This window comes from Pan paniscus, chromosome 7 (genome assembly GCF_029289425.2).
Source record: "Pan paniscus chromosome 7, NHGRI_mPanPan1-v2.0_pri, whole genome shotgun sequence".
NCBI lineage: Eukaryota > Metazoa > Chordata > Mammalia > Primates > Hominidae > Pan > Pan paniscus.
Genome location: NC_073256.2, coordinates 148150580 through 148168352, shown reverse-complemented (window position 1 = coordinate 148168352; position 17773 = coordinate 148150580). Strand labels below are relative to the sequence as shown.

The 17773-nt window shown below is 43.8% G+C and overlaps 1 protein-coding gene across 4 annotated transcripts in view; it reads left to right on the top strand.

Moving 5' to 3' along the window:
• Positions 1 to 17478, top strand: part of ADCY8 (adenylate cyclase 8) — a 261872-nt gene extending 244394 nt beyond the window's left edge. For all 4 annotated transcript variants that reach the window (XM_055116960.2, XM_034966610.3, XM_008955471.4 and 1 more), the window contains 3 exons: positions 12208 to 12300; positions 13875 to 13989; positions 16901 to 17478. In XM_055116960.2, the coding sequence (XP_054972935.1) occupies positions 12208 to 12300; positions 13875 to 13989; positions 16901 to 17388 (696 nt within the window). In that variant the 3' untranslated portion in view covers positions 17389 to 17478. The remainder of the gene's footprint in view (positions 1 to 12207; positions 12301 to 13874; positions 13990 to 16900) is intronic.
• Positions 17479 to 17773: the final 295 nt, after the last annotated feature.

Sequence of the window (17773 nt, the reverse complement as noted above, 5' to 3'; positions counted from 1 at the left end):
TAGTACAGAGGGTCTTGCAAGGTGGGGAGGGGAAGGCAATTTTGTGACAATAGCACCTTTAACTCCTGTCCTCTATGCTAGGCCATAAGGTCACTAAGGTAGAGACCATATTCTTGTATCTTGTTAAGTCTCCAGGGCCCAGCTCTGTGTCTAGCACATAAGAGATGGACATGGCAGATGCTTGCTAAATACTTGCTAAAGGAATGAATTCATTAATAGGGGGACAGAAACAAGCTGGCAGATAGTAAGGTGAAGATAGGTTAATGCAATTCAAAACATACTTCCAATTTTTTTAATTACCCTATTAAAAATATCTGACTAAAGGTTAAGACGTTAGGCTTTGTTGTATTTTAAACTTTATAGCAGGGGTGTCCAGTGTTTTGGCTTCCTTGGGCTACATTGAAAGAAGAATTGTCTTGGGCTACCTATAAAATACACTAACACTAAGGATAGCTGATGGGCTTTAAAAAATTCGCAAAAAAAAGTCTCATAATGTTTTAAGACAGTTTACAAATTTGTGTTGGGCCACATTCAAAGACGTCCTGGGCCACATGTGGCCAGTGGGCCGCAGGTTGGACAAGTTTGCTTTATAGCAACCCATCTTCCAAAAGTGCTCCCTCTCATATTTTAAAATTGTAGTGAATAAAGTATATTTGAATTACATTTGCATCTCAGTGAACCAAATTGTTGACACTCTAGAGTCTTGGAAAGCGGAGAAAGAGGGCAGTGCCCCTAGTGGTTGAAATGGGTGTTTGCAGAGGGAAGTTGGAAAACAGGGAATTGGTCTAGGAGGCTGGGTTCTTTAGAACATGGGCATTAGACCAGGAGGAAAAGTATGAAAAAGAGGAGCGGGAGGATAAGCAGATGGGGAGGAGGGGAGAGAGGAGAGGGAAGAGAGGAAGCGATGAAGAGAAGAAGGATGAAAAGAGGAGGAAAGGGGAGGAGGTGGAAGAGAAAGGGTGAGGCGGGGGGAAGGTAGTGGAGAATATAGTCAACAGGAAAAATAAAAAAGCGGCCTGAATTGCCAGCCCAAACACTCTCAGTTCTGCCTGTGTGTGGGTCCTTGGGTCACTCAGACCTGCCTGTTTTGTTTTGTTTTGTTTTGTTTTGTTTTGTTTTGGTCAAGAGAGGTCCTCTAGATTCTGCCTGGCTGAGTTCCAGCCAGACGCCTGCTGTTCACTTTAATACTGATGCTTCTCTTCTTGCTGATATAATTACCACAGGAACCTGAGATCATGCAAAATTCTTTCCTGGCTCAGAGAAAAGCTGAACTTTGCACAGATCACATCTCCAAGACTGTGTTTGCAATAACCCAACTCAAGGGCTCCTCATCCCACAGCCCCTGCCTCAATAAAGGGCTGAAGAGCCCTCTCACATCTGACTTCCACAAATGGGCTGATCAGGGACCACTCTATGCCCCCAGACACTTTTAGCTATAGAGTAAATAAATCTGCTGGATGGATATTAAATGAGATAATGAAGTTCCTTTCTGCCTCCAAATTATCTTCTGAGGGGGAGGCTTACCAGAGCCTGAAGCTGGCTCTTGGCCAAGTGATTCTGAAGAGAAGAGAAGGAAAAGTACCTGCTCTCCACAGGACCACATCAGATCAGTCCACCACCAGCAGAAAGCTGGGGGAAAGTAGTTACAGGGAGGCAGAGGGAGGGAGGTGAGCAATTGAAGATGTTCCAGGATTTTTAAGCTGAAACATTAGCAGCTGAAGGGCTGCCAAAACACCAAATATGTTTGATTAGTGTCTGAAAGCAAAGATCAGTCATGATCCAAGGCTGAAGACCTGTGTACCCTGGGCACGACTGGCAGAATCTCTGTGACAGCAGAAGAGGGGCTTCACTTTAGTTCAAGAAACAAAAATAATAAACAAAGGCTGCCCCTGCTGTAAATCAGGCTATACATACACACGAACACACACACACACACACACACACACACACACCAAAGCCAAGCACCTACCTGTGTTCTCCATGTTCCCAGAAGAGTTCCTCTCAAGGAGGAATTTTCCAAGTTTCTTAGCCCCTGATTAATTTTGAGATGATGCCTGAAACAAGAGAGTCTGTAGAGAACCCATCTTCTGCTCCGTCTGCCTGTCTGTCCACCCCAGGATGACATGAGAGCCGGAGGATATTACAATCTTAAATGGAGGCAAAAGCTAGAGAATCAGAAATTACATCTAAATGTCTGCCAAGAGTGGGAATAAGAAGACAAAGTTTAGACTTGGGAATCAGTGAGGTTTGAATTTTAGCCTAACTCTCCCACTCATGGTTGGCTTCGCGAGTGTGCAGCTTGTGCAGTCCCAAAAGGAACCCATGCTTGTTTTAATGTTCTGCTATTGCTCTGTGTGTCTTAATTTTTGAAAAAGGTGTTCCACATTTTCATTTTGCACTGGGCCCTGCAAACTATGCGTGGTCCTGTCTCCCCTTTCTCACCCTGGGACCTTGGGACACATTATTTTACCGCATGGAGCCTCTGCTGATTCATCTGCAAAGTGAATGCTAAGCTCAAAGTGCCACTCAGAGAAACAGATGATCGACGGAGGCAGAGCCCCTAGTTCTGTGCCCCAGTATATGCGGACATCGCCTCTTCCAGTCTACTCTTTAATCTCTTTAAAATGTTTAATTTATGCTTTGTATACTGTGGAGTTTTTATTTTTAGTAGAGACAGCCATTTTCACCACGTTGGCCAGGCTGGTCTCGAACTCCTGACCTTAGGTGATCTGCCTGCCTCAGCCTCCCACAGTGCTGGGATTACAGATGTGAGCCACCACCCCTAGCCTGGAATTTTTAATCTAATAGTTACCTGCAAGGGCATTGAATTTATGTAATTTAGCCGTTTTCTCACTCTATGTCCTTAAGCAAGTTATTTAATCCCTCTATGCACCTCAGTTTTCCCATCTACAAAATGAGATACAGTAGGGTCATTGTAAATTGAATGCAGAGATTAAAAAGCACTTAAGACTGTATTTGATGTGATGGACTGAATAGCATCTCCTCCCTAAAATTCATGTGCTGTGAGAAATGAGTTTCTGTTGTTTGTTTTTATTATGGCTGCTTGAGCAGACTAATACACTTGGCACATAACTATGATCATTAAAAGTTCATTTTATTATTATGTGTATTTGTTTCTAGTGTGGCTGTAACAAAGTAACACATATTTGGTGTCTTTAAACAACAGAGGCTGGCCGTCGTGGCTCATGCCTGTAATCCCAGCACCTTGGGAGGCCGAGGCAGGTGGATCACGAGGTCAGGAGTTCGAGACCAGTCTGGCCAACATAGTGAAACCCCATCTCTAGTAAAAATACAAAAAATGAGCCAGGCGTGCTGGTGGGTGCCTATAATCCTAGCTACTCGGGAGGCTGAGGCAGGAGAATCACTTGAACCTGGGAAGTGGAGGTTGCAGTGAGCCGAGATCGCACCACTGCACTCCAGCCCAGGCAACAGCACGAGACTCTATCTCAAAACAAACAAACGAACAAACAAACAAATCCAGAATGCGTTCTTTCACAATTCCGGAAGCAAGAAGAGTGAGATCAAGGGGTGAGCAGGGCCCTGCTCCCTCTGAAGGCTCTAGGGAAAACTCCTGCCTTGCCTCTTCCCAGCTTCTGGTGGTGGCTGGCTGACCGTGGCAGCATGATTCCAATTTCTTTCCATCCTCACATGTCTTTGTCCCCGTGTGTGTCTCTGTGCCCTCTCCTCTTCTTATTAGGACACCAGCCATAATGGATTTAAGGCTCACCCTAATCTTATATGACCTCTTCTTAGCTTTAAAAATTACTCTGCAAAAAACTTATTTCCAAAGAAGATCACATTCTGAGAGTCTGTGAGGACATGAATTTTTGAGAGGCACTATTTAACCCAGTATAGTATTCACACCCTTTTTAGAAGTGCATAGGGATAAAATGTAAGTTTGTTTAAAAGGAAGGGAGAGGTGCACTTATGATCTTCTAAACTAATATGTTCTACTTCTCATCATTCTGCAACTAATACTCTTCCACCCTGGAAATGCACTGCGAATATGAAGTCCATGTGACAGTGATTAACTGAATCTTGCTTCATTGACAAGAGTGACACTGAAAGCCAGCCTCAGAGAAGTTGCTGTTTATGGGCTTATTGAACCAGTATCTAGTGAAGGCCTGCCCTGGGCGCACAGGATATAATGACAAACTAAACAGGCATAAATCCTGTTCTCATGAAGTTTATACTCTATTGTGGGTGAAGAACAATCAAAAAGAATAACAAGTAAATATGTTGTACAACAGACAGAGATACATTCGGTGGGGCAAGATAATGCAGGGAACATGGGAAGGAAGGTTTGGAGAGAGGGGTGCAATTAGAGTCACCCACTCATCGCTTACCCAGGACTTTCCTGGTGTCGGCACTAAAAGTTTTGCATCTCAAAAAATCCCTCCGACCTGGGTGAACCGAGATGGTTGGACACCCATAGTGCAATTTCAGAGAGGGTTCTGAGAAAGGGCTTACTGAGAGGCCTGGAGGAGATGAGGAAGTGGAACTGATCCATAGAAACAGCTTGGGGGGCATGGCGGCAGGCAAGGAAAAGCCCACATTCTAAGCCCTGAGGAGGGTGTGTGCAGCAGGCATTCTCTTGTTCTCTTGAGCAAGTCAGGTGATGGAACCTCACTTGTGCTGCCTTAGGGGTGAGCCAGCTGCATCAGCATGTCTTGGGTACTTTCTATTTAGACAGGGAAAGACTTGGGCCGCAGCTCCTCGCCACACAACTTGCAAGAAGAAGGCTGGAGCTGGTTCCTGCCTTTAAACCAGCGTGGCAGGGTCAGTGGCTGATGGAGAGAAGGGCCAGAGTGCCAAATATTACAGGACCTCACGGACCAGAGCAAAGGCTTTGGCTTTTACTCTGAGACTGATGGGGATGGCTACGAGGGTTTCCAGCAGAGAAGTGATGTAACCTAACTTTGATTTTAACAGGGTTCCTCTCAGCTCTGTGTGAAGAACAGGGTCTAGAGTGGAAGAAGGGAGCCAATTAAGAGGCTTATTTCAATAAAAGAAAATGGATGAGGGTGGCTAGGACCAAGGAGGTGATGAGACAGGGTCAGAATCTGAATGTCTTTAAAGATAGGGCTAAGGATCTGCTGATAGATTAGATGTGGGTTATATGGGTTTTATTCTGAAGCAACTGGTAAAATGGAGACACCACTAACCAAGATGGGGGTCGATGAGGAGGAACAAGGGGCCAGCTTTGAGAATGGCAGATCTGAGACACCTGTTAGACCTATAATGAGGACATCATGTAAGCAATTCCATACTGAGTCTGAAGGTCAAGACAGGGCATGCAGTTAGGAGTTTTCAGCAAAGAGATTGTATTTACAGCTGTAAGACACGATGATACCACAAGGAAATGAGTTAGATGGAAAAGAAAAGAGGTCTGAGGCCTGAGCCCTGAGGCCCACCTATGATATACGATAATGGTGGAAAGAAGGAATTAACCACAGAGACTGGTGAAGCATCACCAGTGAAGTGGAAGTAAAATCTGAAGTGGGGGAAGCCAAGTAGGAACAAAGGTATAAACAGGAGTAGAGCCCCAGCAGCTGGGTCCAGTGCTGCTGGTAGCCCAAGAGAAGCGAGGCTGAGGACAGCCAGCAGCATGGGACATGGAGGGCCTCCAGGACCTGGAAAGGAGCAGTTTCAGTGGCATGGCAGGACCAGGCTTAGGAAAAAATGGGGAGGAGGAAAATGGAAGCAATCAGTCTAGACAACTCTTTTCAGAAGTTGTACAGCAAAAAAAGGAGACAAGTAGAAAGGAAAGTGATGTCAAGAAAGACTGCTGTAGGATAAGAAATTTCACAGCAGGCTGTATGCTGATGGGAAAAATCTAGCAGAGAGGGTGAGATGGATGGAGTCAGGGACAAAAGAGAATGCTGGAGCAGCATGCCTACATGACAAAGGATGGACCTGTAAACACCTGTGGGGCTCGGCCCTCACTAGGAGCACTGAGAGTTCCTCCCCACACCTGGAGAGAGGCACATGTGTGCACACAGGTGCAGGTAAGTGGAGTGAGCTGTAGAAGCAGGTGTGCACTACTATAATCTCCTGCCAAAGGTTCACTCCAGACATGAGGTTAAAGCGGTGCCCTGTGCAGCCTTGGAGGTGAGCCAGCTGCATCACCAAGTCTCAGGTACTTTCTTCTTGTAACAGGAAAACACCTATGCCACAGCCCCTGGGCACACAACATGTAAGAGGAAGGCTAGAGCTAGTCCTTTGCCTTTAAATCAGTATGTCATGAGCAATTTCTTAAACCAGAGATCAGCACACTTTTCCTGTCTTCTCCAGGCACTTCTCCAGCCCACTCCACTTACCTGCACCTGCCCCTGTGTGCACATATGTGCCTTTTCTCCAGGAATGGGGAGGAACTCTCAGGGCTCCTGGTGAGGGCCGAGGCCCACAGGCATGCATAGGTCCCATCCCTTGTCACCTAGGCATGCTGCTCCAGCATTCTCCCTTTTTCCCCAACTCCACCCATCACCCTCTCTGCTAGATCTTTCCCATTGGCATACAGCCTGCTGTAAAATTTCTTTTTGATTGTTTCACCCACAATAGAGTATAAGCTTCATGAGAACAGGATTTATGTCTGTTTAGTTTTGACTTTGAAGCGAAAAAGTATGTAGTGTAAAAGCAGAAGAGACCCAACCCAGCTGTGCTGAACCACACAGAACCATGTTCTAGCCGTTGGCCCATGCTCTTCCCAAGAATTTGGGAAAGGGCATGAACGTGTAAACTGAGTACTACAGATCTGGAAACTACATCATCAAGAGATTACTTTGGGGAAATTCAAAGGAGATTTGGGAAATAGGAGAGATGTAAGAACCACTTCTGAGTACTGTCACTTGAAGGGCTGGCCCATGGAGAAGGGTTCGGCTCTTTCTATATTGCCCCAGAGCTGCCATCTCAGCCCAAAGGTATAATGGATCGACGGAGGAAGGATCTCTCATTCAGAGGCTTCCCAACAGTGGCCTGAGCTGCACGGGACGAGCTGAGGTCCCCAGGGAGTGAATCCCTACCAGCCAGCATAGATGGGGGTAAAATGGATGACCTGGAACTAAATCCTGTTCATCTGTGACCTGTCTGTGCCCCACCACCACCAAAAATGTGAGGCTTGATTCTTTGAAAAGCCTCAACTGCAAACTCCAGGTTAAAGTCTCAGCAGAGTAGATATTTAGAAAGTTGAGGAGGGTGGCAAGGCTTCCTGTGTAATCAGAGGTGGAGTCATGCTGTGTTTCATTAGGCATAGAGTGAACTTTGACATGCAGGTCACAAACATAGAACAGGCTACTTTATAATGGGATTGTGTACTATCATAGCCCCTGCCATACATGAACACTTATAGATATGAAAAACAAGGAGACAGGAGGCTTTGACGTTTCACCCTTCTAAATCATTTCAAACTGGGGAATTCAAAGCCAACGCATCCCATGGGTCTCTCTAATAATCACATCTGAGAATGGGAATTGAAATGTGCCATGGCTTATTCAGTGCTTAGGTAGAAGACACCACAGAACCGTGTAGTTTAAGTTCAAATCTGGAAGAGAAGTTCAAATCCACATTAACTCCAGCCCTCAAAGCAGCATGCACTTGTCCATGATGTGTGGGGATGTGCAACTCAGGACACGGCAAGCCCATCAAAGGCAAAGACTTTGTATCCCTACCTCAGTGCCTGGAATATAATATTCAATAACTACCTACTGGATGAATAAATGAATGGATGACTTGACTATCCCTCAGGCAGCTCATCCTCTTCCTTTAAAGTGGTGCTTCTCTGACTCACGCATGCACTAGAACTACCTGGAAGGCCTGTTAAAGCACAGGTTGCCAAGCCCCATCCCGAGAGTTTCTGAGTCAGTAGGACTGAAGGGGCCGCAATTTTGCAACTCTACCAAGTTCCCAGGTGATGCTTATGGGACCACACTTTGAAAATCACTGCTTTAAGGCAAGGTAGCAGGAAAGGCAGGCGTGACTTCGGAGTCAAGCAATCAAGATTCAAATTCTGTTCTGACTCTTCTTAGCTGGGTGGCCTTTAGCAATTCCGTCAACCCCTCTGTGCCTCAATTTCCTCCTATATAAAATGGGGACAAAATATTGACTGCACAGGGTTGCAAGGTATATTATGGATATTGGGTGAAGGTTTCTTAAACTGCACTGAGGTGAGAAGCCATCCAAATATCACCTAGTGTTTCCAAGGAATATCAACAATTATCAGTGCATCCCAGACCATTAGACTTGGGGTACAAGGAAACATGCAATGTTGTACCCACTCTCCAAAATTATACTGTCCACTTGGTATGGCAAACACCAATCATTCAATATAAAGTGACGATGACAGACGAGGGCTGTTGGTGCAGAGAGAGGCACCCAAGAAGCTTCCTCAGAGGAGAGGCCAGGCACAGGGATACATGCTTCAACTTGTCTAGGGAGCCCACAGACATTGAGATCAGCCAGCCCATTAGAGTTTAGGGAATGTCTTTACTCTTAATAGCATATATTTGGTTTTATGTAATTATTTTAACAGGTTTGTTGTCTTATAGTTGATTCAGAAACCTGCATATAAAATATACAATTTGATAAGTTTTGATATGTTTAGACACCTATGAAACATCACCAAAATTAAGATCCTGAACATATCCATCATTCCCAACAGTTTATTCATACCTTCGTAATTCTTTCTTCCTGCTCCTCCCCATCCCCTCATTCCAGTGCAACTATTGATCTGCTTTCTATTACAATAGGTTACTCTGCATTTTCCAGAATTTTATATAAATGAAATAATCATGATAGGTACTCTTTAATATCTGGCTTCTTTCACTTAGTGTAATTTGTTTGAGATTTATCATATTCTTGTGTGTTTCAAGAGTTCATTATTTTTGTTATGGAGTAGTTTCCAATTTGGGGCAAATAAATTTGCAATTTTTTTTATTTCTTAAAGTTTTATTTTAATTGACAAATATAATTATACATATTATAGAGTACAATGTGATGTTTTGATACATGTATATAATATGTAATGATCAAAACAGAATAAGTAGCATATTCATTACCTCGAACATTTATCATTTATTTATGATAAGAAAATTTAAAATCCTTCCTTCTAGCTGTTTTTAAATATACAGTATATTATTATTAATTATAGTCACTCTACTGTGCAATAGAACAGATCTTATTCCTCCTATCTAACTGTAAGTTTGTACCCATTGTCAAGCATCTCCCCACCCCCTCTATACCCCCATCCCCAGTCCCTACCATTGACTCTCTACTTCTATGGGTTCAACTTTTGTAGATTCCACATATGTGTGAGATTATATGACATTTGTCTTTCTGTGCCTGGCTTATTTCACTTATCATAATGCCCTCCAGATTCATCCATGTTTTCTAAAATGACAGGATTTCCTTCTTTTATGGCTGAATAGTATTCCGTTGTGTATATATAACACATTTTTTGAATTTACTCATCCATTGATGGAAACTTAGCAATCCCACTACTGGGTGTATACCCAAAGGAAATGAAATCAATATGCCAAAGGAATGTCTGCACTCCCGTGTTCACTGCAGCATCATTCACAATTGCCAGGATATGAAATCAACTTAAGTGTTCAACAACAGATGAAGGGAAATATTGTATGTGAGTTTATAGCTTGTCAATCTTTGGAGCTTAGAAATTCTTGGTGCATAACACCAAGCCACTATGAAATAAGTGCATGTGATAGACAAGCATGTGGTATAATCCAAAACTATTCTTGACTTTCTTGACTCCCCTTCTCTGCCCCGTGACTGCCCCGAACACAAACGCACACACACATGCACACATGTGGACACACATATAAACACCACACACATATGTACACATATGGGCATGACTACACACAAATGCACACATGTGGATGCACATGCACATAACACATGTGTGTGCGTACCCACACACAGGCACACATGTGGACACAGGCATGAAAACCACACATGCACACATGCAAATGCATACTCACACAAATGCATGCATGTGGACACATACATGGACATGCATGTGCACATAAACGCACATGCACACATGTACTGTACACATGTAGACATACACACATCACTACAAATGTGCCCACGTGTGTCCACACACATATGTATGCAGGTGGACACACATGCACATAAACACCATACACACATATATGCACATATACACCCACACCCACATGCAATATGCACACATAGTTGCACACAGGCACACACACACAAATCTACATCTGGGACTAGCAAATGTTAGAAGCTAATTTGCAGGAAGGCCACGCAGCACCAATCTTGTTGATTCTATCACCACCAATATAATCTTTCAAAATATCCATATATCTGACTCCATCCCTAACCCAAGCCATTGTCATTGCCTGCCTGGATCTTGCAGTAGGTCTCCCCTCATGTTTCCCTCTCCTCATGACAATAAGAATGAACTTTCCAAAATCCAAACCTGACTCGGTCTCTTTCTGCCTACACCCTTTCAGTGCTTGTCACTACTCTTAGCATAGAGACCCATTGTCTTCAATATCATCTGTGTGTCCTCCAGGGCCTTGTGTGTTCTGGCCCCCACTACCTCTCTCAGCTCTTTTCCTTCAACTTATAGACTGGCTTACCACACTGTGGCCAAACTGACCTCGTCTTCACTCTTTGGACCTCCTGTACATTCTCCCCAACTTCCAGACCTCATCTATGCTGGCCCCTATTTCTGGATGCTCCCCTTCCCGTGCCCCTAGCTTCCCCAACACACACAAACTCATACACTCACTGCTAGAAAAACCCCTCCTCACCCTTTAGAACTGAAGCTAGAAATCACTTGCTGAGGGATCCTTTCCGAGATCCTTCAGATTAGATCAAAATGGCCTGATCTCCTCATCCCTCTACCCTGTGTATTTCCAACATAAATTCTCTTAAAATTGAACTAGGGCATGTTCTGTGTATTTATTTTTAACATCTGACCTCCCTACTTGGGTTGGTAGAGCTCATGTATATTGTTCATCCAACATATAAGAACTCAATGAATAGTTACTGTATTAATTTACTACTGCTGCTGTAACCAATGACTACAAATTTAGTGGCTCGAAACAACAGAAATCTATAACCTTACTGTTTGGAGGTCAGAAATTCAAAATGAAACTTACAGGGCTGTGCTCCTTCCAGAGGCTCTGCAAAGTCCTTTTCATCATGTAACCTGACATACGCACAGGTTCCAGGAATTAAGACACAGGCATCTTTGGGGCCTGGGTTCAGGAAGCATTATTCTGCCTACCACCATTGCTAAATAAGACACCAAGGTTTCCCTCTCTTAGCATTAAAACCGAAACCACAGGTAAAGGTAAAGGAAATGTCCCAGGATAGCACCCATTCCTTCATTTAATCATTCACTCATTCATTCTTCTCTACAGTCTGTCTAGGTGCTGAGTAGTAAACACAACAGTGGAAAATATATGCTCCAGGAATATTACATTCCCGGGAGGAAGAGGACAATAAATAAGCAATATCAGGGATAAGTGCTAAGGACAGAAGGTAAAACAGGGAAGGAAGATAAGAATATGTATGTGGGAATGGGATGCTGTGTTCAATTTTAAATAAGGTGGTCCAGAAGACTGCACTGCAAAGATGAGATTTGAGGAAAGACCTGTAGGAGGTGCGGGAGTAAGCCATACAGTTGTCCCAGGGAAGAGTAGCCCAGCAAGGGAACAACGGGTGCAGAAGTCCTGAGGCCAAAGCAGGCTGAGCTTGTTCTCAGGTCAGTGTGGCAAGGGGCAAAGAGATCAGTGCAGCTGGAGCAGAGCGAGAGAGGGAGACGATAAGAGAGCGGACAGGTCTTGGCAAGCCTTGCAAGTCACAATGAAGACTGGTTTTGACCTTGAGTAAAACAGAAAGCCATAGGAGGTTTGGCACAGAGCAGGGACAGGATCTGACTTACATGTGAAGAGGCAGACCTACTCCTTAAAGAGTACCAATTTACACCCATCTCCACTCCTGACCCTTAGCAAGTGCTCATTAAATATATGTGACTGGCTGAAAGCATGATTCTCAGAGAGAAAAGCAGATAACTAGAGGATACTGAACCATCAGAGGTAGCTCATTGTGAGCCAGGGGCCTGTTTTCAGGAGCCCAGGCTGCTGGAAGAATAAACACCAGGGCTAACACCATTGCCTGGCTCTCTTTCAGTTGCTTGGTGAAGACCGATTTCAAGACATTGAAAAGATTAAGACCATTGGCAGCACCTACATGGCCGTGTCAGGCCTGTCACCTGAAAAACAGGTAAAGGACTCTTTGGACACAGCCACAATGCATGGTGGGGTCTTGCTGTTGTCATGTCACCGACGGTGGTGAAGCCTCTGTCACCAAGATCCTTGGGGAAAGATGGGGAGAAAATCTAATGGACTGGATTATAATAGTTACGTGATGTGGATTTGCCCCCAAGGTAGGTAGAGTCTACCGGATGAAGCCATGCTGCTTTTTTGAGAAACTTCTAGACTTTGTTCTGAACCTCATTGTTCCCTTGAACAAAATCAAGAGCCCAGAAATACCCTATTGTGATTTAGTTGTGGATCTTACTAAACCCCTAATACTAGCCTCTTTTTTCCTATTTTTGTTTTGTCTTTCAAAAGTCTTACATCATAATAATAACAGCTGCTGCTTTTTAGAGTGTTGACTGTGTTCCAGGCACTGGTGTTAAATAGCAACACTGTCTACCTTCCAGGGTTAATGGATGAATTATCTCAGATAATGTCATGCTCCCCAAGCAAAGCCTTGCATCTAGTAAAGTCCTCAATTAGTGTTAAAAGAATATGAGTCCAAGATACTTGGGGAAATGGAATTCTCATCAATTTCTTCCAATCCTTCGTATGTTTTTTTCCAACTAAAAACAATAAAATACTTCAAGAGTGACTATCTGGGATGAAATTCATGCTGGTTATTATTTGGTACGTGTGCAGCAGGGATCAGAAAACTACAGCTCACAGGTCAAATCTGGCCCACCATCTGTTTTTATAAATAAAACTTTATTGGAAAACAGCCATGCCCATTCATTTATATTTTGCCTATTGCTCCTTTCAAGCTAAAATGGCAATGTTGAGTGTCACAACAAAGACCATATGGTCCACAAACCTTAAAATATTGGCTATCTGGCCTTTATTGAAACTATTTGCTAACCTCTGTTCTACAGGGGCACAAAGTTCTCTCATATAAAAAATCTCATTCAATACCTATGAGGTAGGAAGGGCAAGTATGCTTATTCCCATTTTATAGATTTGGAAACTGAGGTTCAGAGAGGCCCAGAGGCTTATGCAGCACTTCCCTTAGGAGTTTTGTAAGCAAATGTATCCCTTAAACACACACTGTAAGCAATTCAAAGGAAATAGACACAGTTCTTAGACTGGAAAAGCTACACATACATAGGAGCACATACACACATACCCATACCCACACACATACCCATACCCACACACATACCCATACCCACATACAATCACGGCCACCCACACGCCCACACACCCCCAACACACACGCACATACACACATACACTCATTCACACACATGCCAGTGAGCATACACTAAGGAATTGATGCTACATCAACCTGAACAGACAGGTGTAGATGTGGAAGAAGGAATACAATGATCCACATATACTACACTCTTGCAAGCAAATCTTATGTCTTCCCATGTTCTGAGATACCAGTGACTTGAGTGTAGAGGGGCTCACCCACATGATTATTTCCTTTAAGGGATGTGCAGGTAGGGTTGGGTTAGGACGTAAAGCCCCTGCTGCAGAAATGTTAATGTTCCCCCACATTCCGCATTAAATGAATTCTTCTCCTCATGTTTGCTTCAGCAATGTGAAGACAAGTGGGGACATTTGTGTGCTCTGGCTGACTTCTCACTCGCCCTGACAGAAAGCATACAGGAGATCAACAAGCATTCATTCAACAATTTTGAACTCCGGATTGGTGAGTAGCAGCTGCAGGTGGGGCCTGATAGAGCCAGCTGACCTTGCTCCAACAGACCCTCCCCTGCCTTGGGCATCAATCCAGGAAAGCTTTTTCCTGAAAAATGCAATAGATCTAGCATGACCCTGCCAAGGATAGGGACAAGGTCAGCTCAGGCCTTTCTTAGTTTCCTCTCAGTCAAGATGCTGGAAACAAGAGTAGGATACTGGCTTGTGTGCAGAAATACAAAGCAGCCAGCCTTTGGCAAATGCTAGACTATTGTGAACCCCTCTTCCAACTTGCCTGCCCAGGCAAGGTCGTGCATAGAGATGTAGCTGACTAATCAGTCATTTAATTCTGACTCCTGGGTAGCTCAATGCTGGTGGTCAATGTATTGCTCTCAGGGTCTTCAGGATAATTCCTTCAGACAAAAGCAGGATTCTACTCCTGAGGATGGCAGATAATATATTTCCAGGGACAGACTTTACTCAGCCACAGAGCTCGCCATTTCTTTGGGCTTAAAGACATCACTGTGCAAAGCAACAACATAACATTAATCACTGCAATCAATAATAATCCTTTATAATTTGTCATTCCTTCCACATCTCTGCTGAGCCTCAGTGACCTCCTAAAATGCAGTCTGAAAATCCCTGGTCTAGTCCACATTCTCATTTTGTAGATGAGTAACTAGCCTAAGATCACACAGTCACACCAGCAGCAGCTCCAGCATTTCCTAACTCTGAGACAATGACATTCTGGCTGCCAGAGTGCAGTTTAAAATAACTTTTGCTACAGTCCTCACACTGTAGACATCTTCTGGCTGCCAGAGTGCAGTTTAAAATAACTTTTGCTACAGTCCTCACACTGTAGACATCTTCTGGCTGCCAGAGTGCAGTTTAAAATAACTTTTGCTACAGTCCTCACACTGTAGACATCTTCTGGCTGATATGCCATTTTACTTTATCTGCTTCTCCTTTAGCAGCTTTCAAGAAAAAGAGGTCAAGAAATACCAATATCTGACTTGTCAGATCTAAGGAATGCCATATGTCTTTGTTCTTTGCATTAAAGGGCTTATATTTTATGTTTTTGATCTATGGATGGGATGTTCAACGCTTGTTCCCACATCTTCCATCAATCTTATCAATGTCATTTCTGAAATTGTTGACTACACAATTGAACCAGGAATAAAAAGGGAACTGTAATGCTGAACAGAGATATTCTAAGTAAATTCTGAAGATGTTGCCAAATCAGGGTCAACCCTTGCCATGACATATTACACTCCTAGTATAGTTTCACTGATCTCAGAGGTTGGAAAATTAACTTCCCAACTGAATTAGGCATCTCAATTTGTGTTTTGGGTCTGCTGTAACCAGCTGTATGACTTTGGGTGAATCATTTAAACCTTCTGTGTCTCCGTTTCCTCCTATGTAAGGTGGGTGTTAAATTATTACCTCCTCTGCCTCTCTACCTCACAATAATAATATGAGAATCAAATGGGATATTGGCTGTCAAAGGTCTCTGCAAATTTTAAAGAGCTAACTATCATTGTGATTCCCATGTACTCCATAGAGTGAGATTTTCAAATTGCCAGTCACTTATGTCAGTGTGTATACGTGTCTTGCTTTTGCCTCGGCCTAGAATAATCTTACCGAGATATCTGCATGGCTATTCCCACCATATTCTCTGCTCAACAAGGTCTTTGCTAACCTCCTTACTCCGAAACATACTCTCTTCCACCTTTCTCCATTATTTTACCCTCATTGATTTTTCTTTGTAGCCCTAATCATTCATTAATATTATATTACATTTGTAAAATTATTTTCTATCTCTCCCCAGTAGAAGGTAAATTCCATGGGGACCAGGGCTGTATTTCTTTCCTTTCCCACCACATCCCCAATGCCTAGGACTGTACCTGGCTCATAGCAAGTGCCTAGTCAATGTTTGTAGAATGAAATAATTGTCTTTTAGAAAGAGACATACATGCCCACTAACAGGTTTAGTGAAATGCTACCATTTCTAGAATTCTATGCTTCCTAGTGGAGGAGGCACTGAAACTGTCTTTAAAAGTATTTACCAGATAAACTGTGAAAGTGTGGGGAAGTAATAGCCCAAGCAGGGGGAAAGTCAGGACAAAGGCACAAAGGTGGGTACTGGCTGGAAGGTTAGGAAAACTCCAGCAGTTCAGTGTGAATATAATGCAGCAGTAAGGAAGAGAGTGGGATAAATGAGGCTGGAAAATCAGGCAAAAGCCATATCAGAGAGGTTCTTGATTGTGATTCTAAGGATCATTGGCTTTATCCTGTAAGTGAAAGGAGCCCTGGAAGATATTTAAGTGGGTTGTAACTTGATCAGATGTGCAACTTGATCAGAACGAGCCCTCCCGCTCCTGCAGCAGTGTGGAGGATGAGCTCAAGGGGACAAGGGAGGAGACAGGGAGGACACTTAGAAAGCCATCGCCATGGACCAAGGGAATGATGCTGAGGACCTGGGCTAAAACAGAGAGGGAAAAGGCCTGTGCAGGCTCTCAGAGCACTGTGTCAGCAGAAGCAGGAGATCCTAGGGTCCTGACTTCTGGTCCATGCTCTGATCATCTCACAGACTAAGACAAGTCAGTGCTCATATGACAATAATAATTATATTCAATTGAACACTCACTGGTTGCCAGGCACTATGCCACAGTGGCTTTACTTGTATTATCTCATTAAATCTGCCTTTAATTATTTCCATTCTACTGATGAGAAAAGTGAGGTCCAAATAGGTTAATTAACTGACCCAGGTGATACATCTAATATGTGACTGGGGGCAGGATCTGGACCCTCCCGTTCATCCACAGAGACCCCACACATAGTGATCACTGTCCCAGGGAGGGGTCCAGACACCCCATTGTCCCTCTTCTCCCTCTGACTTCTTGCTCCTTTGCTTCACCCCCCAGGCATCAGCCATGGCTCAGTGGTAGCTGGCGTTATCGGCGCTAAGAAACCACAGTATGACATTTGGGGCAAAACTGTGAACCTGGCAAGCCGAATGGACAGCACGGGGGTTAGTGGCCGGATCCAAGTCCCAGAGGAGACCTATCTCATCCTGAAGGACCAGGGCTTTGCCTTTGATTACCGAGGGGAGATCTATGTGAAGGGCATCAGTGAACAGGAAGGAAAAATCAAAACGTACTTTCTCCTGGGAAGAGTCCAACCCAACCCATTCATCTTGCCCCCAAGAAGACTGCCTGGGCAGTACTCCCTGGCCGCGGTTGTCCTGGGACTTGTCCAGTCCCTCAATAGGCAAAGGCAGAAGCAGCTACTCAATGAGAACAACAACACAGGAATCATCAAGGGTCATTACAACCGGCGGACTTTGTTGTCACCCAGCGGGACGGAGTCTGGAGCCCAGGCTGAAGGCACCGACAAATCTGATTTGCCATAAAAGCATTTTCTTTCTGTTTCTTTTTTTTGTATTTCTTTTATATATAAAATAAATATACTAATAAAAAGGTTTAATTTTTTTTAGAACAAGGATGGTTTCGTTGGTCTTTGAATGTACCAGATCAAGGACACAATTTGAGGTTCTCTTCAAATGTTCCCTTCACAAATATTTATTGGTCACCTCTTGTGTACAAGGTTTATTGGGAGGCAAAGAAATATGAGATCTAGTTTCTGACTTTGAGGGTTTGAGAGACTTACAACTACGTGGAAGAGTGGGACATGTGAAGTGAACAGAAACTCCATACAGTCAGATACTCACCACCATCTGCTATTTTTGGGCACTTGCCATGTGCCAGGACAAGCGCCAAATTTTTTACATAATGACC